The sequence below is a fragment of the Porites lutea genome, chromosome 5 (genome assembly GCF_958299795.1).
Source record: "Porites lutea chromosome 5, jaPorLute2.1, whole genome shotgun sequence".
NCBI classification, from domain to species: domain Eukaryota; kingdom Metazoa; phylum Cnidaria; class Anthozoa; order Scleractinia; family Poritidae; genus Porites; species Porites lutea.
The window spans coordinates 908,186-931,921 of record NC_133205.1 but is presented as its reverse complement, the minus strand read 5'-3'; the positions used below and the strand labels follow the sequence as shown (position 1 = coordinate 931,921).

General features: G+C 37.4%; 1 protein-coding gene across 3 annotated transcripts; it reads right to left on the bottom strand.

Moving 5' to 3' along the window:
- Positions 1–56: 56 nt before the first annotated feature.
- Positions 57–23,713, bottom strand: LOC140936659 (importin-11-like). 3 transcript variants are annotated; one of them, XR_012165401.1, is made up of 38 exons: positions 23,533–23,713; positions 20,904–21,004; positions 20,445–20,517; positions 20,113–20,199; positions 19,720–19,833; positions 19,225–19,305; positions 17,923–17,971; positions 17,193–17,251; positions 16,807–16,855; positions 16,581–16,651; positions 15,733–15,832; positions 15,023–15,115; positions 14,692–14,726; positions 14,404–14,487; positions 13,900–13,936; positions 13,501–13,541; positions 13,080–13,170; positions 12,844–12,891; positions 12,298–12,403; positions 11,425–11,554; positions 11,118–11,151; positions 10,956–10,996; positions 10,589–10,654; positions 10,308–10,358; positions 10,032–10,145; positions 9,509–9,583; positions 8,621–8,661; positions 8,150–8,226; positions 7,853–7,932; positions 7,176–7,256; positions 6,704–6,799; positions 6,175–6,288; positions 5,244–5,288; positions 4,699–4,775; positions 4,012–4,107; positions 3,043–3,124; positions 668–2,559; positions 57–206 (listed from the first exon to the last, which is right to left on the bottom strand). XR_012165401.1 is itself a non-coding variant. In XM_073386150.1 (37 exons), the coding sequence occupies exons 1-37, from the start codon at positions 23,665–23,667 to the stop codon at positions 2,398–2,400; spliced, it is 2,916 nt and encodes a 971-aa protein (XP_073242251.1). In that variant the 5' UTR covers positions 23,668–23,713; the 3' UTR covers positions 649–2,397. The 3 variants fall into 3 exon arrangements, 1 of the variants encoding a protein (XP_073242251.1); XR_012165402.1 differs by having other exon boundaries at positions 15,023–15,112; XM_073386150.1 differs by lacking the exon at positions 57–206 and having other exon boundaries at positions 649–2,559.
- Between the last annotated feature and the right edge of the window lie 23 nt (positions 23,714–23,736).

The following is a 23,736-nucleotide window of genomic DNA, read 5'->3' as shown; positions in this document are numbered from 1 at the left end:
TCTTTTTTTTTTCTCGTACATTGTCTTTTTTTCTCTGCTTATAACGTTTTCTTTATTTGTTTTTATTTTATTTCAATGTTTTTGTTTTTGTTTTTCATTGTTTTGTCGATTTGTATGTAATTTATATTGTTATACTTTTGGTCTTCCTTTTATTCCAGATTTTAGCTTGTCTCTCTTGTGTTTCAGTAGATCATCTGTAGTCCAGGCTAAATTAAAAAAGCAGAACAAAAAAGTCAGTATTTTTTAGATTAAATGTTTTTTTTACACGTAATAACTAAGTGTCTTTCATGTTTTCGCTGGTTGATCATCTCCGAAAGACAATAGTAGCTATCCGTAACAAATTAGGGGTGGAGTGGGCTTTTAAAAGCGATTATTTTAATTTTGATACTGAGTAAGTACGACCAATTTTGGTGTTGCCCTTTCTCTGACATTCTCTTGCACAAGTGTGCTTAATTGCAAGTGTGCAGTGTATGGATTCTACGTTTTAATGATACATGTCGATGATAAATAAATCATAAATGATTTTTTTCCTGTATAGTTTCTTCGTTTGATTTTAACGTTTTTTGAATGTCGTCTTTTATTTTCTCATTGCGAGAGTGCGTGCCAGCAAAATGGATATGCTATTCTTTGTTTTTCTGCTTTTGTTCATTCTGTTAAGCAGTCTTACCTCATCCTCAAAGCTGCCTTTCTCATTGTCCTGTTTCCACCTCTTGTAAATCCAAACTCCCGCGCCAACCGCCACCCCAATAGTGACACACGCAACGATCAATTTTCTCATCCTCCGGTCAGTTTTCGTTTTAAACTTTCAACGCAAATCTTGAAGCGCGCGACACTTCCACTGCTGATTGAAGATAGTAATGACGTAATAGATAATAAATTGGTTAATTAAAATAAATCACAGGTGGACCAAGCTCAGCGTGTGAGTTTAATTATTAACACATGTAGTTTCATATTGTATAATTTAAAATGGCTGTGAATATAAAAGGATTTGTATCGGAATTCAGGTAAAAGATTTAAGTAGATAAATACTCGCTAGAATGTTCAATAAAATACAGCTTACCGTATTTACTTTGCATTTTTTTTCTTGCTGTGTCGTTATTTTCCCGATCAATTGCGATTTAAGCGATTTCCTTTAACCCCGAGTTTCTACTTTAAGAGAAAGGACAAGGCTTCACAGTCCAGTTCGGGATGCCCGATGCGAGAGGCGAAAAATCCTCCGCTTAATATGTCCTTGTTTCATTTCATCTCATTAGCCGGGCAATCCGCCTCCTGCAACCAGCGCCAAGCGGCAGTTTGTTTTCCAAACTCCAAGCCAAAACGACACCGAAGGGGCCACAGGTAGCCCAAACTCTGTGGGAGTTCGTTGGACTTTGAATTAATAAGAGAATGTATGAAAATAAACAAAATACGTCCTAAATTCCATTTTTTGACAAAACTAGAAATAAAAATGACTTACCTTGTGTTTTTGTTTTGTTTGTTACTGTCTCTTTGCCTCTAGAGCCATTTGGGTTAACCCATAATTTTGGTAAAAAATCCGACATTTGTCAAGTTTGTTTTTCTTTAAAACAGGTAGCCTGCCACGCAGGCTATAAAACAGGCAAAGATAAATTGTTTGATGATGTTCTGGATAGAAAACAAAATTTTCTAGAGTATAAAAAAAGTCATTTTAATATGGTCGAAAAATTTGCATTTTCTCAAAGGGCTTAACCCACGATTTTGGTCCAAAATTCGACATTATTTTCCAAGTTTGTTTTTCTTTTAAACAACCCGAGATATGATATACTGTTTGATGATGTGCTGGATAGAAAAGAAGGTTTCTAGTTCACGGTCTTTAAACTGTTTATTCTTCATAAACATTATTGCTAAATTCTGTCGCTTCTATTTGTGATCGTGACAGAGGCAGGCCTCCAAAATACCGTTGCTTGCGTTTGGTACCTTTAAGCACGAGCTTAATGAAATTTCTGTAAGAAAGATTTAAGAATTTATAAGGAACCTATTTTTGCTCCTTAACTTTAAGGTAGTATGACTAATTTGAAGAAAATGAATGATAAACTTGTTCCTCCCAGTAGTAGTATAATTTTTTAATACGCACTTGAAAAAGAACCTTACAAATTCACGCTTGAATAGGATCTTATACAGGGTCTATTGACTGGCTAATTGAGTTCTGACTAAACGGCAAATGAATCTGATGACTCCTTAGAGTCTTTGAATCAAATTCAAAATTAGCACCAATTAAAGAAGCAAGTGTCCCGTCAGTTTGTATCCATGACGATTTATGTTGCTAAGCAACAATCCGTTTTCAATGAGAGACTCGACCCGGGCGTAGAGTGTCTTTTAAAACGTGGCCGGTATGGAACGGGGTTCCTAATTCTTTCTAAGGATGACACAAATGGTGTATTAGCGGTTGATGAATGAACCAAGCTGAGCGGCCACAGCTGAGTCCAAGTATTCCATAAGATGTTGAAAAGTTTCATGTCCGTAAATCGAGTGGCACTCGTTTAACTTGTCTCGGACAAATTTCCACAATGGACAGCAATGGATAGGGTCTGACAAACACAGCTGAAAAATAAAAACAAAAAACCAACAAAAAATCAGTTTATTGGGTCTCTTTCGTATCCTCGTTCCCGTAGCAACAGAACGGGAACGTCAGTTGATGACGGCACGCGCAAATCAAACAACAGGCTTGACCAATGGCAGAGTGGCAAATTGGGCGCCAGGAGTCAAGTTTAGTCCTTTCCGCGCGCTTTCCCGTCGTCAATTGACGTTCTCGCCCTGTTGCTAAATCAGCCTATTACCACTGAGGGATATAATCAAACTTCTCGTGGCATCTATCGTTACAATCATTCACTCATTCATTTTCTCGCAACCTTTTTCTACCAAAGTAGCCGGGGCTAACGTTTACACAGCTCTGTGGTATGGAAGACCTGCCGCGCAAATAACTACGGATACTGTAGCTTCGTTATGTTGCTTATCGACCAACAAACGTTGACCTTATTCAGTAGCAGCCGTTCGCGCTAGTTCACTTATTAAGTTGCATGTTACCTGTCGTTTCCTTTTATGTTCTTCAGTTTCCTCGCCACTGTGTTCTTCATCATCACTGCTACCGCCAAGGAGCAATAAACAACTGTTAAGTGAAACAGAACCACACTCCACATGAAGGGTAATTATGTACACAATCAGATATCCTTCAATTAAGACTATAATAAAGTGTCCTGTTAGAAGAGGGTGTGATCAAGTACATAAGTTGCCAAATGGTGTTTGCTTATATGGCTGTATGGGGTGTTTCAAAAAGCAGAAAAGTGGGAATAGTTGATTATACGAACAAAAACAAAATCAACAAGGCTGAGCCGGTAAAATCGGGAATACAATTTTCAAGTTCAGGGATAGTTATAACCCAGACACAGTTCAGTTATAACCCAGACACTTCATGATAACGGTTGGGTATCCTCTTCATTACTAAAATACCCAACAAGTTATAATGAAATCCAAGGCTGTGGGTCTGAATACCGGTGCTCAAACCAAAACCGTTACGGGCTCCACCCTCGAACCTCAACACTATTCAGATATAACAAGTGAGGGAAAATTACAAATTGGCACCAGTAAAATTTTATGATAAGGTAAACTTGCTTATGGAGAGAATATACAGCCTCGTCTCTTGGCCAGTTCTTGTTATTCGAGGGAGCAGAGGAGGCTTGGAACCGAGCGCGATAGCGCCACGGCGTCCTCGGCGAATTTTCCGGAAGACCTTAAATAACAATGACCTCAACCAGGTTGTGGCGTCCAGCGGTTTTAGTGAAAACAAGGGTTTGGGTGGGTGGGATGCTCAGTCTCGCGGGCTCATAAAGCCTGGTCTCGGTTATTCTTATTATCGAATTTTCCCGCCAAGCTTGACAGGTGACGTGACATCCGAAATCGCCGAGGAAGACTGGGGACGAGGCTGGAGAATATACATAAGAGTGAAAGAGTATGATTTAACAGAGTTTTAATAGTTTGTTAGTGATTATTTCTTACTCTGTATGTGTACCATTGTCTTCAACTCTGTGGATCTCGTGTAGAACATCAACCGCAGCATCAACAATCAATGCAAACTTGTCCGTGACACAATTGCTATTTGAGCATAAAAAAGCGGAGGATTTATAACTTGGTCAGGACAAAAAATTATTAAATAACAACTAACTTTAGATCCAAATTAGTATAAACCTATTTGGACTTCCCTCTAAATGTTGTTTTGGCTTTTTGCAGCTTTGCTTGTTTTAATTTTAGCTACAAGAAATAGTGATGGTATTTAAAGTTTGTCACCAGTTACTTGTTTTGACTCGTCTGCTGAATCAACCGCGTAAATGTATATGATTGAACCAATTACAAAACTTGACGAAACAAACAACTTTACTGATTCCAAAAAAAGGCCACTTGTATCCATACAATACTACTCACGAAGGTTTAGAGGTTCTTTTCTCTTCACTAGTTTGACAGTATATTTTCAAAGACGTACAGAAAGCTACGTAATGCTAACTCTTCAGAAAGAGAAATTGAAAGCAATGCTTAAGCAAAGTTAGAGGGGCAAACAAAGGTTGAGATGGGACGAAATGGGAGTGGAGAATACTGCTGAAAAAACGCAAGTCCGTTGGACAATGATTCTCGTGGTTTGAATTTAACAACTAATCTTTATGAAGTTAAGCAAAAACAGTTGTATCGTACTTGACATTCAGAGGCAACAAGGTGATCAGAGCCAGAACTGTTAGTTTTCTTCGTTCAAGCCGCGTCATGCAATCCATCTACACAGGAGAATGAAAGGAGAAAAGGAATGTACCTCATGGGCTGAAAAAACAAGTCACAATTAAGCGATCAAGCTGACACGACCGTCGTTAATTGTTTACGCCTATAATTTAGAGCCTTGTTAACGCAACGAACAATGTTTTCCATAAGTCACTTAAGTAAATCTGAGTATGAAAACGTGAGTTATAGGATTACCTAGAGCTTAGGATGTGGTATACAACTTGACAAGTTCCCCAAAAAAGCAATGACTAAGGGGAATTCAAAAAGCAACTCAGTTCCAGCCTTGATACCAGGTATGAGTATCATTTAATCGCCAAGGACCAAATCTTATGCCGAACGTGAAACTTGCTGAAAACAATACTATAAAATATTTCAGTCTTGAGTAAAACGCAGCCAAATTGTCACGCCCCTTATATTTAAAGGACCTGGTAAAACCAAGTTTTCAAACCTGTTACAACGGTACTTACTTTTTCTAACCAAACGTCCAAGAGCTGACCTAATACATCATTCACCTACGAAGTAACGTGAACATTAAGCGGTCAAATAATCTGGAACTGACCACTCCAGAAAATACCAAAGCATACCATAGTACTCTTTGTTGACCAGTCACTCCAAAATTTTGCATAAGCATTGTCTTTAGTTTCTCTTGGGAATTAAAATGGCCCCAAGAGAAACTGAAGACAATGCTTATGCAAAATTTGGAGTGACCAACAAAGAGTACTATGGTATGCTATGGTATTTTCTGGAGTGGTGAATTAATAGTGAGCCATGCCTGGATGATTGGTGAATTAATTCATATCTTGACAAGTCTTGTAATCAGCACCTCGTCAGGGTGGGAGACTAGGCTATGACGCCTAGCCTGCGTTGCAGACGTAATTTAACCCCGGTTAGTAACGTCTGCGAGGCAGCGCCGATATCCATGTTCTGGGCCCCCAACGGACTCAACGAATTACCGGAAGTGCGTGTCGAATTTCCTTTCATCTTGATTGGCAAATCGGCAATGGCTTCTATAACAGGCCAATCATGGCACGTACTTAAATCCGGGTACACAGGTGGGGACCCAGAACAAGGATGTTTCGCAGACGGACTTATAACCAGAGTTTTGGTTTCGGCTGCGGCGCAGGATATATGACGGCTAAACTGTAACTATCCAAAGTAGTAAATAAAATGTTGCTCATATAATCCTCTGTGTCTAGCAAGAGTGAAGCAAGTATGGCCCTTTATAAATTTTCGTAAAGAATCTGTACAATAGTCAATTACAAATACGACGGGGACTTAACACCAGCTTGCCACTGAAAATCTTCTCCACGATACAGACTCAAGACCTTTGGTTTCTTGTTTCCTGTATTTTGTTACTTAAGGTTGTGCAGATATTATTATTTGCACCCATTTTCTTACCTGTTTGCCCAGCTGCTGTGCCACATTTTCAACAATGTGAACAAAAGCAGGATAATTGTGCAAGATTATTTCTCCAATAATGGACAGATAGATGACCAGAAGAGGAGTGTATTCCTACGTACAAACAGATCTGTAAGTAAATACAATACCTACACGATGTCCAGGACCAAGATGGAATACCGAGACAACATCAAAAATTTGGGACTCACTGGACAAACTTTCCAAGTTTTACTCAGACCACGAGTTTGTAATGTAATGGTTTGCTACAGACAATAAGGTTTAGTGATAAAGACTATGGAATAAATCTATTTTGGATTCTTCTTTCGTAGTCTCTTCTGATCAGGAAAGACAAACTATATACACAGTACTTAACATTTAATACCATCTGTGTCGATTCTATACTTTGATAGAGGTATCGAATCTTTCATAAAAGAACTGGAAAAAAAAACAAACTAACTAGACATCGTATCAACTGACACACGTTACACTTGAAAAGAGTCTCGCAGCAAGATCCAGACAGTAAAATTACCTCTACTTCTAGAATCATGTGACATATTTTCAGCAAGACCGGTGCAAACAGTTCAGTACCTCTCTGAGGAGAGACTTTTACTATTGTTTCGACAACCTGCAAGAACGAAAAAAAAGCCAGTTTATAGAGCGTAACATGGTCCAAATTGCAGCTTTACTTTAATACTAGGCTACCGACATTCAAGTTTGTATAAACAACAACGACCTGCAAGCGTGAATCGACGAGGTGATATTATAAACGGACAAGGGATTCAATTATGTTAAGCGAACGCTAAAGAATTGAGGCAACAGGGTACAATCTGCTTATATAAATCCCCACTTCAATGCTGGAACAATATATGGGGATCACAACGTCTGCTCGATCCATTTTACTGGCCATATTAGGGGATAAGATCCCCCAGCACATTTATTTGGAAAAACCTGTATAAGATAACTTCTCAGTCCGATAATTAACAAACAGGCTTTACTCCTACCCGAGAAAGGATGATGCCACCTTCTGGCTTAACGTTCCCAAGCATTGTTAAACAAGCGTTAACCACAGGTGCGCTGAAATTCTGTAACACATAAAAATACACACATAGAATGTCAGTTCTTAGCTTGCACACATCAGGGGCCTTTGGACTACAAGAACGACATTAAGTTCAAGTAGGCCGAGTTTCAAACAAAGTTTCTGTGCTTTGGAAAAATCACTTGTCGCACCACTTTTTCTTTCAAATCTTCGTATCTGCTGGTCAGCAAAAAATAAGACGGAGAGTTTTGAAACCGCTACTGCCTTGAAATTCAAAACGCCTAGTAATAGTTAATAAATAAATAAATTGATAATAATAAATAATAAATGGGTGGCAAAACATCAAGAAATTGTTTACCTACCAACAACAACTAATTCAACCCAGAAATGACGAACTCTGCGCTATGAAAAATAGTTTTTTCACTTTTAAGTACAACTCGTCTTCACATGAAAGGATTTACACTTAGCTCCGTTTCGACAGTGAGGGTTTGTGGAACTCGAAAATGGTTATTTGAAGAGTGCTATTGTTACATGTCACGGTGGGCGTTATTAATAAGTCGGTGGGAAGAAGATAAGAGAAACGTAAGTACATGAAACTTGAGAGAGTTCTAGGCACCTAAGAAAAGTCTACAGCTAACACACCTGAAGAAACTCCTTCTCATCTAGCAGGACATATGATTCTATGATCGAAAAGCACTTCCTAAGATTCTCTGAGCCTAACTCTGCAAATAAAGAATGGGTATGGAGTGTTAATGGTCGTTTGCACTTGTACTAACAAGGTTCAGTTGTTCAAATATGGACTGCACTTTCCAGAGGATAAACAATGTTAGCAAAATCAACTCTTCTTTCAACTGTATAGAAATTTATGCGGTAGATAACTGTATCTGTATACAAATGAACAAAAAAGGTCACAGTGGGTTACAGAATTTTTTTACATACCCAATAACGACGGCATGTTGACAAACAATTGCAGTAATTCAGGAGTCATACAGGACGCATTCACCAACACATTGTGCCTTAAAACGCCCAGAAATGTTGTTAGTTGTATTTACATTTCTTATAATGTATATGTTACGGGTCAAAATTAAATTCAGGTTTAAAATTTTTTAACCTGGGTTGATTCTCAATTTCTTGTGTCTCCTCGCACTAACCATGAATAATTATGGCTAGGAGACAAAGAAACTTGATAATCAACCTAAGTAAAAAAAATTTTTACCTGATTTTTTTACCTGTAACAAGAACATTAAGTAGTGAAATTAAGAAGAAAGCTACAGTATTGCAATAGGAAAGCTAGGGAATCAAAAAATCTATCAAGTACTCGATGCTTCTGAATTGAAGAAGTGACAACGACTAAGGTACAGTTTTTAAAAAGACGTTTGAATGTTGAGCTTTAGTTCTAAGAGTTCTTACCAGAGGTCCAGTCCATCCTCCATCAAATAAACATGGGGAGGCTGAAAAAAAATTAATACATAGAAAGAAGAAAGAAAAAAATGATAAAAACGTAAACGTATTAACAAAGGCAAACCCTTTAATTATGGACCGCTCTGTTAAGGTGAGTTTTCTAAATATCTACCCCGATGAAAAATACTCAGACCTTTACAAAGGGAACATCCCCCTCTTTTACGCCAATTATGAGTCCTTCCCCTTGATATCCGTATTACTATGAATATCTACAAGTATCTGCATCCTCTGCCTGGTTAGCTCAAATGATTGGGTACCTGACTTCAGAGCAGTATTCCGGGTCTCGATTCACAGCTTTAACAGCTCTCAGGGTCTTAAGATAACCGGCTAAGGTTACAAGGTGTCATCTTTTCAGTAAGACCTTCTAGTATTCTCGATTGAGGTGGGAAACCGTACCGATCTGGCTCTTGTATGACATTAACACCATTAGCCAAGGTCTATAGACCCTTTCACGGTAATGTCAACTCTAGACTGGGACCAGTTAGCTAAAATCCGTCAACATGACTGGGGCAAGTTCGTGCCCCACCTTACAAACGTCTCTAAAATTCCACGACTTTACGGAGCCATATCTTCGTCTGTGTTCAAATCGAAATTTAAGAGCCTTAAGAACCACGAGAACTGTCTATACCTGAGGAGCGTCTGCAAAGAGAGCTTCAAAGACTCATTGGCCACGACAAGAGACAGTTTAAATACCCGTTCCATTAAAACACCTTTTGTCTCTATTGTTCTCTGACACAACAACACTTCTTAAAAAACTAAAGTAAGTTTTAAGTTTTCTGACCAACAAAGTTTCGGAAAAAGTAATAAGAATAAGTACACCCAAGCAACAAGATATACCTGCGTGATATCTGTGCTGAGATGAATAAGAGGCAGAAGGAACGAGTACATGTTACGACTTAAAACACCCAGACCCTGAAAGAAAGAAGCAAAATTACCACATGGAACTCAAGCCAAATTAATTTCAACAAACGTACAGATAGAAAGAATTAGAACGGTGAAGTTAACTTGTATCCCACTTAAATAACAAAGTATCCAAAATAATTTGAAAACACAGACCCAACAAGTTTCCTGGGACAATTAGGGGAAGGGGTGACCCAGGACCAAGTTTTTACTGGAAGTGCAGTGCTCTTTCTCAAAGGACATCTCTAGTAATTCCTAGGGGTTTCCGGTTTTCATGGGGTATAATTTAGTACGGTTTAGTAGGGCAACCATGGAAAGGGGTTTGACTCAGGACCAAAGCTATACTGCAAATGCACTCAGCTCTTTCTCAAAAGATATATCTATAAAGTAATCCCGAGGGTAGTTCCGGTTTTCACAGGGAACAGTTACGTCCTTCTAACAGTTAAAAGAATTTGCTAACCTCCACAAGGTGCGTCATGGTAGAAACGATTGCACATCGCAGCATATTGTGGTCACCAGACTCCTGCCATAGCTCAGGGAGGTACTGTGATAGTGAGGCGGCAAATGGCTTAACCTTGATGAAAACAATAAAATCACATCGTTCTAATTTATTACTCATAACAAGACGTACAGTGAATCGATACGTTCAAGGATTGGAGATCACGAGTTGTTTAATATATAAATTGTTTTCCAGGTCAAGAGGAAGATAAAGAAAAAACAAAGGCGTAATACTTACTTTGTCGCCTATTCTTTGAATCAGTAGAGACAACACATTAAGTACATGCATCTGAAAAAGAAAGCATTGGAAAAAAAGGATGAAAGAGCCTGAACAACAAAACAAAACCAAAGACAAAACAACAACATCTCTTAATCATAATATAATAAAATTGTTTGTAACAGTACTTGACAGATGTGCTATGTTTTGGAAGATTTGTATGCAATTTTGCATGTTATTCAACAAGCCTGACGAGAATACGTCACAAAAATATTTATGCCGCGGTCATCGTATTACGTTACCTTTGTGTCACAATCTTGGCTGCACTTGAGAAGATGAAACAGAGATCCAAAAGTTTCATCCAAAAACTAGGAAGATGAAAATACATAATATGTTAGAAAAGAGAAGAAAACAGATTAAAAAGCCGTAAAACGTAGGAACCTTGTAATTTGTAGGCCCGTTTTCAACGGGTTTTCAATACACTTGTTAAAATCTCAAGGCCTTTTTTTCCAAACAAGACTGGTAACTACTTAGAAATCACTTCAAAGAATTTCTGTAAACTCTAACTTGAGGCAGTCAATGGTGCATTTTGAAACTTGAAAAGACAGCTCTTCAAAAACTTTTTCACAAAGAGTACTTTTGAAACAGCATAACCTAAACGCAACATACCTGAAAAAAATCTTCAAGATTGAAGTCTACGTCATCTATGGTTAATTAACGTGAAGGAAAGGACGGACAAAAAGGTTGAAACGACGCTATTACAAACAAGTTGGAATATTTATAAGGAAAAAAAGAGTAAAGATGTCATTGGAATCAGTTTAGAAAGGATATCAGTTTTAAGAGCATTTGCCGCAGTTAAACGAACCTGTAAAAAAGACAATGATGAAAAAAACTTCAATGAGTTAGTGAGGGCAAAAGATTGCGAAAGACTAAAATTATTGGGATCATAAAGACCTTCAGCTTGCGAGAATAGCTGCCTTTCGGGTGAAACAAGAGCCGAAAAAGGCGTCTGCTCTCGCAGGCTAAAAGACCTTACAGTCATAAGCAACTGATTAACTGAATCATTTATTGGGCCAACTTAGCAAAAGATCAGTACCGCCTCAGATCGGTACATTTAAAATGACATGTGAAAGTTTACCACTAAATCCTCTTGGGCGCTCATCAGTTTAAGAACCACTTGATAAAATAAAGGCCTTGTTTGTCGCGCAAACTTGACATTAATCCATTGTCCTGTCATCCATACTATCCGCCTTCGAAGCACCTTATACCTGGTAAACAAACAAACAAACAAACAAACATCAAAATTATAAAAGGGTATCTTGGCTTGGTAGCCTACGTGCAAACGTCTTCTATGTCCCCTTTTTTGTTCAAAGCGGAAAACTGACTGAGGAGACGTTTGCACGCAGGGCAATTCTTTAGACGCTATTTAAATTTAAAAAACATGTCCTGCATTTACGAAGGGTTGTTTTAATTGTGACATAATTCTAGCCGACTTATATTATTCAACAATGGCAGCATGCTTCCTATTGCAGTTTTACCGAGAGAAGTTCTTAAAACGCAAAAGTAACGTTAGCAAGAGGTGAGTGATAACAATGAGAAATTCTTGGCATACGTCTGTACGTTGAAAGCAGAAAACATGTCAGGGTTCTCAGTCCATTAAAAAAAGAGATAAGAAACGCTTTATTCGATTTTTAAAGCATATGTTTTAAGAGCAGGGCAATTTTACCCCCTAATTATCTGAGCCTTCCTTTCGTTGCATCCCTATATCCTTAAAATATTCTTAAACTAGAGAATATACGAAATTAAAAGTAGACACATGCTTAAAAATTCTTCGCCCTTATTCACTTTGTTGCTTTCAGAGGTCATTAAGTTTTTTACCAAAACTTTAAAGTTCTCAAAATAATTCAGTTCGAGTTACGGCATGGCCATAAATTTTAGTAGTGCTTGTACAATCAGTTTTGTTTAACTCAAGGTGAATGAAAACTACTAAAAAAAGAACAAAGTTAATTACCTAGAAGATGTGTTGCTTAATTCACTAATTAGCTGGTTTGTAAACCAATGATCGAAGTCTACTTCATCAAAGAGGTCATATGAGGCAAGTCCGCAAGCATTGTAAACTAAGGATATAAAAAAGAATTAGATATTTGTAAAATCCTTGTCATGGACAAAAACGACAATGCAGACCTAATAGCCTGCGACTGATTCGCAGGCTATTAGGCAGGGAGAAAAAATTTTCCTTACAATTTGCCAGCCAAATTTGCTTGGTTTCTCGGTACTTATGTATCTCTAGCCCGTTTGACAGAGTTGCTATCAGTTAGCTTGATTTAAAAGATTTCTTTGGTCTTTAGAAGTAGTTTACAAAGGTCACTTTCCAACATACAAACGTGATGAAGAAACAACAGCGAGTACAAACAGGAACTTCCGGATTTTTCTGCGTAAGTGGGTTATGAATAGTATGGGGTTTTTTTTTCGTCCGCCTTTTCGCCTAATACTACATTCTTTTTCCGCTAATTCTTTATTCTAGTAATTCATAAAAAGCTAAGAAACAGAAACCTACCAGCATCTTTTTGCAATAAAACTGTCATATCCTCCGACGGAGGCGATCCTAAAAAATTGAAAGTCAAGAAAAACACCTCATTGTTATTTTGTCTTCGACAGAGCTAACACAAGTACAACGCAAGATCAGCCGAAATGTGACAACATGGAACTACACAAATTCTATTCCAAAATGTGAACGCTTCAGGACCACAATCGTTATATAAATATTAAAATTAATATCCATCATTGGCCTACCTTGAACTAACGTAATCATTTCAGTGACAACTGGGGTTACTGTGCTGCGGAACTCACTCAGTAGACTTAGAAAGAAGACCTCTGTACAGTACTAAACAAAAGCGTACACTCTTAGTAATCTTTCAGTGACAACTGGGGTTACTGTGCTGCGGAACTCAATCAATAAACTTAGAAATAAAACTTCAATACAGGCCCAAACAAAAGGGTAAATTGTTACATCAGTGACTAAATCAAGAGCAATTGTACACTTCAGTCTATGCAGTTTTAGTCAAGAGCACAATAGTTATGACTGCTTAAGTTTCTGAACACCATGCTATCAGAATTAAGTGTCCGCATTTGATGACTTGCTATATAAAGACTATAAATAATGAGAGTTTAGATACCTATAACAAGTGAGTGAGGTGAAAAAGAAATTGCATACCCTCAGATTATACCTCCATGATTCACCAGCTTCCTCAGTAACTATGAAAAGATAAAAAAGTGGTTGATAAATAGGCATATCAGGCCTTTAATATTATTTTTCATGACTACCTGATCATGTTTTTGAAGTAGTAGTAAATTTGTAGTACAGTATTTATCATAGAATATACAACAGTCTCAAATAGCCTTGTAGGGTAGTTTGAAAGGGCCTATTCTCCACGGTACTAATTATTTCTGTTTAAAATAACATTGAGGTAGAACTGCCAGAATCTAAATGATCATTACGGATAAGCCAACTTGTTTTGCTTGCTAAAGATCCCAACAGTTTTTGGAAGCTTGTGATCGTTTGTCCCCCAGCCTTGCGATAATGATAATTATTGGTGATGATGCATAAACTTACCAAAATTCTCAGGCTCTGATTCCCAACTTTCTAAATCCTAGGATGTTGAGGGATAAATACAATAGAATAATTACATTTTATCATACCATTTTAATACCATCTTTACAGTATATCATCCAAAATACCACAGGGTTTACAATAGACCTGTATGAAGTTTAAAGTTAAGTTTTGCCTTATAGCATAGCCACCACTGCTACAGAAATTGGAAACCTATCGATGCCAGAAAATTTGGTTATGATGTCAGCGTATCCCATCCATAGGTCCGTACAGACTTTCGGGGAGGGGGGTGCAAGACTCTGCAAGGGAGGGGATGTGGGAGTCCAAGACAGGCAGCTTGCATTTGTCTATATATTATGAAGCAGAGTTAGCATCAGATGACATAATTACAATGACAAGTACAAGTACACACACAAGTACACATGCATCTGTACATTTCAAAGAATTTTGCATGAATTCATAAAGTTTGAATAAGCCTCTGTAAACAGACAGAAATTCCATACTTACCTCTGATGTTAAAGGGAAATAGCGAAGAACAAGTTGTTTAATAATCTCTGATAAAACTGTTGGTGTAAAGAAGGACATCTTGATCTACAGAAAACAATGGGAAGCAAAATCAAAATGTCTTGGAAACAGATAAAGGTACAGTTTGGGTGTATGACATTTAAATTGCTAGACAACAGAAAAAAGGAATCCCATCTTGGTAACATTGCAATCGACTCTTATAGTTAAATAAAGTTCCTCCTACGAAAATTAAGAGCCATGCAGAAACTGGATTGTTTGACCAAAACAGACCTGATGTGCTTGTACAATCTCTGGACGAGTTGTATCTGAAAAATAATAATGGTGGCATTTCAGGTAAAATAAAGTGAAATGTACTAATTTTTTAATAGTTTGCTTCTTTTTGTGTCTGTCACTGTCATCTTTTTGAAAATAGTCTGGAGCAGTCTGAATGATCATAGCAATCGTAAGCAAACTAGCCTTAAAAAAGAACCAAAGTATACCTCAGCAATAGTCCTAGGAACTATTACTGAGATTGCTACGATGTGCTGTCACCAAAGAGTCATTTGATCAGGCTACAATCACTGAGCTTTTTTTAGTGACTGTAGCATGAAACAGCCCTTACCTTTGATTTCTCTTGGGGGTTTGTACTTGTCGCACTTGACAATCACTTTCATAAGTTTACAGCACTGCAATGCGAAGTTTTGGAAAATATCTTCTAAAAAAGAAAATTAAATTAAAATTAAAAAATTGAATTAATAAATAAATTCTCCATTGCACCCATGTCATTGCACAAACCTTATGATAGTTTTAGAAGAGGAGGGAAAGGTTATATCAACTCCCATATTTGTCACTTCTTGCCACACCCGCCCCACTTACAATAGGTTGATGATCAATGACTGTAATGAGTAACATGTACTCACTAGGCAATCAACGAAAAAATGTTGATTGAGTTGTACAACTAAACCGATAAGCAGTATTAGAACAAAGTTTTTAAAACTGACTTGTGCGCGTTTCATCAACTATTATAGGCTTATTATATGACGAAGCAGTAGCATAATAATGTGTGAAAATTTACTTGTATAGTACGTCAACTTTCTCTTAACGGACATGGACACCTCACTAAAATGCATGGACATCTGAAATTGATCCCTACCTTTCACTACTCCATTTAGTTGACTTTATATTACAATGGACACATACACGTACTATAGGGCTGGTCCAAAAGGTGTCCATATTAAAAAGAGTTGACTTTATATTATATAATTATGTATGACATGTTTGTCTTTGGCTACAGGTGGCAGGAATAAACCATAAAATGTACACAGTCTGTACCTTGTCCTTGACTGGTGAATAAATATGTGTAGCACAGCTGTAGAGTGTGTTGAAGCAGCGGTAAATAAGACAGTGAATGGTGCTCTTGAGTATCAATTAACTGAAACATAATTTATAAGAGTTGCCTGAGGGTGGGTTTAAAGCTAAGATTTTTGATGCGGCTTTTGATTTGTTCTCAGACACACTTCGATGTAAATGTAAATGAACAACTGGGAAAAATAATTGTGCCAATAATTTAATTCACAAGTAATCTTGCCTCATGATGCAGATTTGTTGACAAAAGAAAGACTGGAAGAAGCATGGGTTAAACTTATGACTGACTTCCTCGACTGGATAAGTATGTGTATAAGATTGTGGCAAACTGCCCACTTACCTCTTTGCTAATGTAAACACTGACTTCTCACTAAGGGAAAAATGTTGAATTAAGCGACAGGTGGGTGGGTGGGTGGTTTGCCAAAACCTTATACAGATTCAACTGTCTGACACTCATGTCCCCCCTTCTGATGCCCATAGAAGCAAAAAACAAGCATGGAAAAACATATTGGGATTAACTAAATTCCCTTTAATTACCCCTGGCAGTATTAATAACAGAAAGAAACAGAAAAAGATTAAGAATCGCAACTGCAGGTGTAGGCGAAGCAATTGGCTAATTCAAGCGTGGTCGAGGATTTAAACTCAGGACAACCCAAAAACAAATCCAGTTAGCAGACTACCCAAAATTTAAAGTTAGGTTTATAGAGCTAAGATTGTGAGTCCAGCACTTTGATGGCTTTGTCACCCAGTTTTTGCTTCTTAGTTTGCTTCTTCCTAAATTTCCAAAATTTTATTATACCACCAACACTACTTACCACTTTTGTCATCAATATCAAATATTTCTCTAATTTTTCTTGCAGACTATGATTTCCTGATTCATCTTTTCCTGTTGTGAGAAAAAAATTCAGTTCAAACTACATAAGTTGATAACCACATTTCATGAAAGTTAAAGAAATCCATTGTTGAAGAAAGCATGAGGAATGAATGAGGAATGATTCATTTTTCTCTTATCTGAACTCAACAACTGATGAAACCACTTACGATACTGTAAAATGATCTTTATTTTATCAAGGATTGCTTGAAGGAGAAACTGTGGACAAAAATGACATTGAAATTACCGATAAAATTATGTTAAGTACTGTTTAAAAAATGAGCAGGAGTGTATCATCAGGTTTAAAAACTCGAGGCGAAGCTGAAAGTTTTTAAACCCGATAATACACGACTGCAAGTTTTTTGAATGGCTTCAAAATCTCTAATATAGGGTTATTTCAGTCAAAAAAATTGGACGTAAAGTTTAGTCGTGTCTTTATCAGATACAAAGACAATCATTAAACATTAACAACATTTCTTTTTTTTTCTTTATGAATTATTAACGAGTTTTTGAATTAAAAGTTCTTGTGTTTTGTTTGTGTCTAAAAATATCATACCACTGGTTGAGATGAAGGATCAAACTCCTTGAATCCATAAACTACCAGCTTCCTTAAAACTGCAAGACCAAAAACATGCAAAAATTTGTATCTGGTTGAATGAGAAGAAAACAAGAGCCCATATTTCTGTTTTAGCCACGGAACAATGCTCGATACAACAATGTTTGAAGAAACCCTACAATAGTGGTATAAAAAAACTAATGATAGATGTTGAAATATATGAAAATTTTTGGGGGTGGAAGCTGAGAAATTTTGCCACACTTCTCTATCCATATTAGCTCAAAGGACAAAAATATTATTAATTGGGAACCTTGGCTTACATGAGTATTTGTGAAAGAGCCTCATTAATTCTTGATTTATTTAGCAAAAAATTACACAGTGTTTTCTTTGTACTTGCATCTTTTGTGTGCATGTATAGATTACCACAATTTTCAAAGAACTAATGCTAATTATGACAGCATTTTGATAACTGTAAGTACTGTTATAATCAAACCAAATTTTGATCAAAAAAGACCTGGAATACCATAGTTAAAAAGTTCATTTTATTTAATGATCATATGCCTAAAGGTTGGAAACAGGAACTTTCTTAATCTGATAATAAATGGACATGAACAAATTTAGCAAATATTTAGCTGCACACAGGTCATCATAAGAATGAAATACCAGAAAATTAATAACATTATTACTCCATCTGGTGAAAGTGTACAGGGTCTGCAATTAAATTATTTACCCTTAAGTGTCAAGGTGCTGAGCTCCAGGGAAGCCAAGACTCTCATGTCCTTAAAAAAAGAATAAGGTAACGTCCTCAACATACTACATGAGTATGTCTATGGTTCAAATAGGCATTATAGCTTGATGGCACTATGGTGTCCCTTAATGTTGACTCGGACAAACTTAAGGCCCCAAATAAGAAGCATAATGTTATTATTATTGAAAATCATTTTTGAAAAATATGGACCGTGGCATTAGTTAATATGAGGTACAAAAGTTGTGGCAATTTCAAGGTTAAGGAAAAATCAACAGATTTCCTTTATAATTATACCCAGCCGGCCTGGTTGTGACTAGTCAGAATCATGAATACCCCAAATATATATAATTCAGGTTGTCATTGGCACTTAAAATACATGACACCATCAAGCGCTAACTTCGCACTGACATTTATAGGTTACTTTCAACATACTTAATTTACATGGCGTTGCTCATTACATTATTTGAAAGCTGACCATCTAAGTTCATACAGTACTAATAGCCCTAATTATTGCTATCAAGTGCTGAAATACCCATTCCCTACTCTCTTACTAGCACATAACAAGCTCTCTTTAATTTTCACTTTTTTCTCTAGCAGGACTATTGTATTGCATAATACTATTAAATCATATTTAATGTAGTTAACGACTAGGAGCTATGGTCCCGGGTGTTTTGGACATTCTTTGGTAGCGCATTGGTCGTCCGTAGCATTGTGCGTGACTATGTTTGCGTTTGTAGCATTTACCATTGTTCGTGAGCATGGGGGCAGTTTCCTGTCCAGCGGTATGTCGCTTTGGCGCATGCGGAGGCCATGTGCCTACGTTGTGTTTGCGTTGTACTCGAAGCTTTCTTGGCGTGGCGTGGCGTTCCAGTAGCGTAGCGTTTCTCTTGGTTCCCCTCCCTCCCTCCGCTTTCTGTCTTATTCATTTATTTAGTTATTTATTCTTTCAGGGGTTGGTTCATTTTACTTCCACTGGGCATCTGGCCTCAGTGTGACAGGTGCTATAGTGGGGGACTGGGCGCGGGGGGGCTCGTGGTTGGGTTGCGGGTTGGTAGGCCTGTGGGTGTTCTTCTGCCTTGGGGTGTATTGCGGTTGCAGCCCCCTGGCCCATGGGCACCCAACCTCCACTTGCGACGCAGGCGTTAAATAATAATAAGGGGTCCAGTGACATGAGTTTGGGGTATCCATTCTAGTCACTACTGAATATATACCATTAATTTGATTCATTAGTTTGATCATACACTGTCTATATTATTATTATTAAACAATATAGTCATTAACTACCTTCATCTGATACAATTCCACAAGGGTAGATGTACTGTTTTGCCATAATTGCAGAATAAAGCCAAAAATATCAGCTGTAATCTAGAAAAAAAATTTTTTTTCAGTTGATTAATTTGAATTGAGTTTTATTTAATTTGATTGTACCATGTAAAGGCAAAAAAGTCCCAAGTTAACCCATGTTAAATCTGTAAAGCTGCAAAATAAATGGATTAAATTCAAAAGAGTTTCTTCCATTTCTTTTATTTTCCCCTTTGTACAAGTATTTTAATAGTAGTCTAGCCACCCAGTTCTTTTCCATTATGGTAAGTTTCCTTATAAGTTTGAATAGGCAAATAAAATATTGCCAGGTTTGGGACTACAGAAAATTACTATTTGCATCTCACTGGATGATAACAGAGGGTAATTTTCTTTTCTTTATTTCAAAAGGCAACAGTAAGTAATAAATTTTCTGCAACATTGCACCTTGCTCTACACAATTAATCTAGGTAACAGCACCTGTCTAAACAGTCGCTGATCACTCATTAACCTCTTGGATGCCAACATTTTAATCACATGATTAAACACCAACAATGTGCGCTGTTGATGCAATGCATCTTCACTCTGAACCTCCTGTGGAAGATCACAGATACAAAATTAAACAGTTTTACAAAGATCAGTGAAAGATAACAGACTTGACATTATACAATCAACACAGCCTTGTTATTTTCTTGATGCAAACTTATTTACGCATCCTGACCCCACCCCTTGTACTCTTCTTTGACACTATCATTATTTCGCACAATTTGAAGAAATAAAAGTTTATATAAGAAAATAGAGGACTGTAAAAGCTTTCACTATATGTAACGTATCTGGTTTACTCTGTCTACGTGCATACAAATATAAACAAACCTTTAACAGGGTTGGTAAAAGTTCTGGCCATTCTCTGAGTTCCATCCGTGCTATTTTAGAAATCAGCACAGCTACCTGAGTTGCTACCTGAAAATAAAATTGACACCTCATAATAACAAATAACATAATTGTCACAAAAAAGATACTGATTGAAACTACTAAAGCCATTTTGTGAAAACCAGCTCGCCACAAAGAAGCTCTGAAATCTACCAGTGTTTGCAGTTTGACAAAAGTAAAATGCGCCTTTTTCTGGTGCAATCATATGAGGATAAACACAAAGTCAAATTTCAATTAAAAATGAAGAGAAAACTTTACTGTGCCAAAATATTTACCTGATTAACAGGTTCATCAAATGACAAAATTAGATTTTGTTTCATATAACTCTTTTCTTCCTCTGAAATAGCACTGAAAATAAATAATGTTAGATTGATAAAAATCAAAATCAGAGGACTGAGATTTAAAACATTGTGACAGTTTATAATTATATGGCTGCAATTAAGTACACATGCTCTGATTGGCTGTTTTCTTGTAATTACCAGGCTTTACTAGCTAGGTGTCCAAGGCATATACAATCTGTGTTTAACTTGATGGTGGACATCCATGTTATGGTCAATTGACAGCTGTCAAAAATGGTATCCACTTTGGCACTCGTTTAGGAAAATGGCCCTTATTTTGTCCTAGATCTGACCCTGAAGATGATTAACATGACAGCAATTCTCAAAATTTAACATACTCAATCTCAATAAATTGTATGTCAAATTAACAACTCATCTCCTAAAACAAGTACTTACTGGGGAGCTGTTTTTCTCCAATAACGATCAACACCATTTTTGATGCACAGAATTGCCATCCAGCGAACTTTGACATCAAGTGATTCATTTTTAAAAACAAACTGCAAGGAACAGGCATGCTGTTGTCAAACCTCCTTCAAATGTCTACTTTTGTTATTAGCCAAATGTAATACAGGCTGTATTCATATTGTTACCAGGGGTTGATTAAGCATTTACTAACTTTTGCCCATTTTTTGTGAAGGATCTACCCACAAGAGCTCTACAGAACTCAACCATGTTATAGGATAGGCTGTATAGTAATGTACAGTTACTATCAGCTGAGGGGAATTTACCCTGCAAGCAGTTTCTCTTTGCTCCATAAAATCTGTGAAATGATGCAAAAAAGCAAGTGCAATACGTGAGCACCAAGAGGCACAGCCCCAAGCCAAGAGTTACATGCAAAATGTACTGACATCCACACAACTCACGTGTCATGTTTGTTTTTATGCTTGATTCCACACCTGCAAATAATTCGATCTTACGCTTCTAGCTCTCTAAGATATTAAAGTACAAAAAACATGGGCCCTGTCTCACTATCATTTCACTTAAAAAGGTAATTGTCCTTATTTTACATTGGAATTGGTAACTTGTAACAGTACTGCTTACATTGATAAACATGAGGCCGACAGCGCGCCCATTTGTTTTACCCCCCTCTTTCCATCAGGGATCTGTTTTACAGGTACTTAAAACTACTTAAACCTAAACAGAAAGGAAAGAAGTTGAAACAAGGATACATGAGGTTACCATGGGAATCAACTATAGGAACCTCCCATGCAGAAGGTTGTACATGTACACTAACCGTCTGCTCTAATCACCTTCTTTCGTGAGCTTGTTTTATTGTTCATATTGACTTTAGGGGCGTAAGAAATATATGGTAGGGTTCTGTCCAAGGTCATGGACTTTCATGGATGGGTACAAGGAGAACTTCATAATTTTAATAGATCTAGAACCGATCCAGCTAATTATCACCCAGTCTCAATAACATCCTCCCGTGTAAGATCTTGGAACATATCATATTCAGACATATGATGTCACACCTTGGAGATCATAACATTCTTGTTGATTACCAACACAGCTTCAGGCAAAACCAATCATGCGAGACCCAAACCATTGAGCACCTGGCGCAATCAATTGACCATCAATATCAAACTAGCCTACTAAAATCAGTCTTTTCCAAAGCTTTTGACACCATCACTCACAAGTGATTGCCTCTAAAACTCTATCATTGTGGTATCTGGGGCCAGGCCCTGGCTTGGATTGAAAAATGGCAGGTAAACCAGACTCCACAGGTGGCCAGTGAAGGGGTTCTAAGTGAAATATCAGTGGTAAAATCTGGTGTCCCTCAAGGGACAGTCTTGGTCCCACTTTGTATTCTACTGTACATTAATGACATGGATAATGATATATCATCACAACTGAAATTATTTGCAGGTAACAGCCTCTTATACAGTGTCATCCACAGTGCTTTGGATCTTCTTACAGTCCAACATGACTTGGAAAAACTCATGTCATGGGCTAAAATCTGGCAAATGTAATTCAACCCTTTCAAGTGTTATATCCTCAAGATTCATACATGCATGTTGGTGACACTCAGCGTTTCACACTCAAACCCTGGAAGTAGTGGATCACCAACCTTACTTAAGTGTTACGCTGTCTGAGTCTCTGAACTGGAAGGAACATACCCTGCATGTCAAGAACAAAGCTACTGTAATACCTCGCTAGGGTTTATTAAACTTAGGGACTTTCATTCATGCTCTGCGAGAGATAAGGATCAGTAAGCATATTTCACCCTAGTTAGACTTATCCTCCTGTATGGCAGCACTGCCTGGGACTCGTATAGGAAATACCAGATAAACTGGCTCAAAGGTGTACAGAGATGTCCCTCACGATTTGTCACAAGGACATAAAGCCATGAGAAAGGCTGTGTTATGCGTGCCCTGAACCGTCTTAATTGGCAATCCCTGCAACACAGGTCAGGCGAATGACAAGACTGGGCCTGCTTCACAAAGCCGTACATAACAGAGCTGCTATCACCATTCCATCCCATGTCCAATACAAGTCCAGCTCTGCAACTCGAAATTTCCATCTGCTTAAATTCACTCCCACCCAAACTTCATGAGATGCTTGCAAATTCAGTTTCTGGCCAAGGAAAATTAACGATTGGAACTCTTTACCACCTATGTTTTAGAAATTGACCCAACTGACAATTTTAAGCTTGCTGCAAATGCTTTTTTCACTTAATCTGGCTGATCCGCTGCTATTTAACTTTGTTTTTTTTATTACTTATTTCATTTTTGTTTTAGTTTATTTTATGTTCTGTTTGGACACTTGCGACGCATCCCCATGGGGATATTACAATTCGTGTGTATAAATGTACATGTAGATGAGTTGGAATCTTGATCCTTCTTAAGCGCCTGTACCGCCCAGTAATGGCTACATGTAACATTGATGCGAGTACTTTAAGCTGAAATAGCGAAGAATTTCAAAGATTTTTCAAGCGATGTAGCACTTTTTAGGCTCCATTTTATAAAAATAAAAGACAAGCTTAACTTCAAAACAGTGTCACATGTGGCATTGCATGTACCCTTACCATAAGAAGGCTGTAGAATCCAGCTTCAGTCTCCCAAGCTTTAAGTTTTTTCTCCGCTTCTTTAATAAGCCCGGGATCTTGACTACATGCATGGTTTAATGCAAGTAACACTTCATCTCTCCATGCTTCATTCATGCCGTTTACAAAGTAAATTTTTCAATTCACCATTTCCTTACCAAGTTTTCAGGTTTTATCATGTAAGTA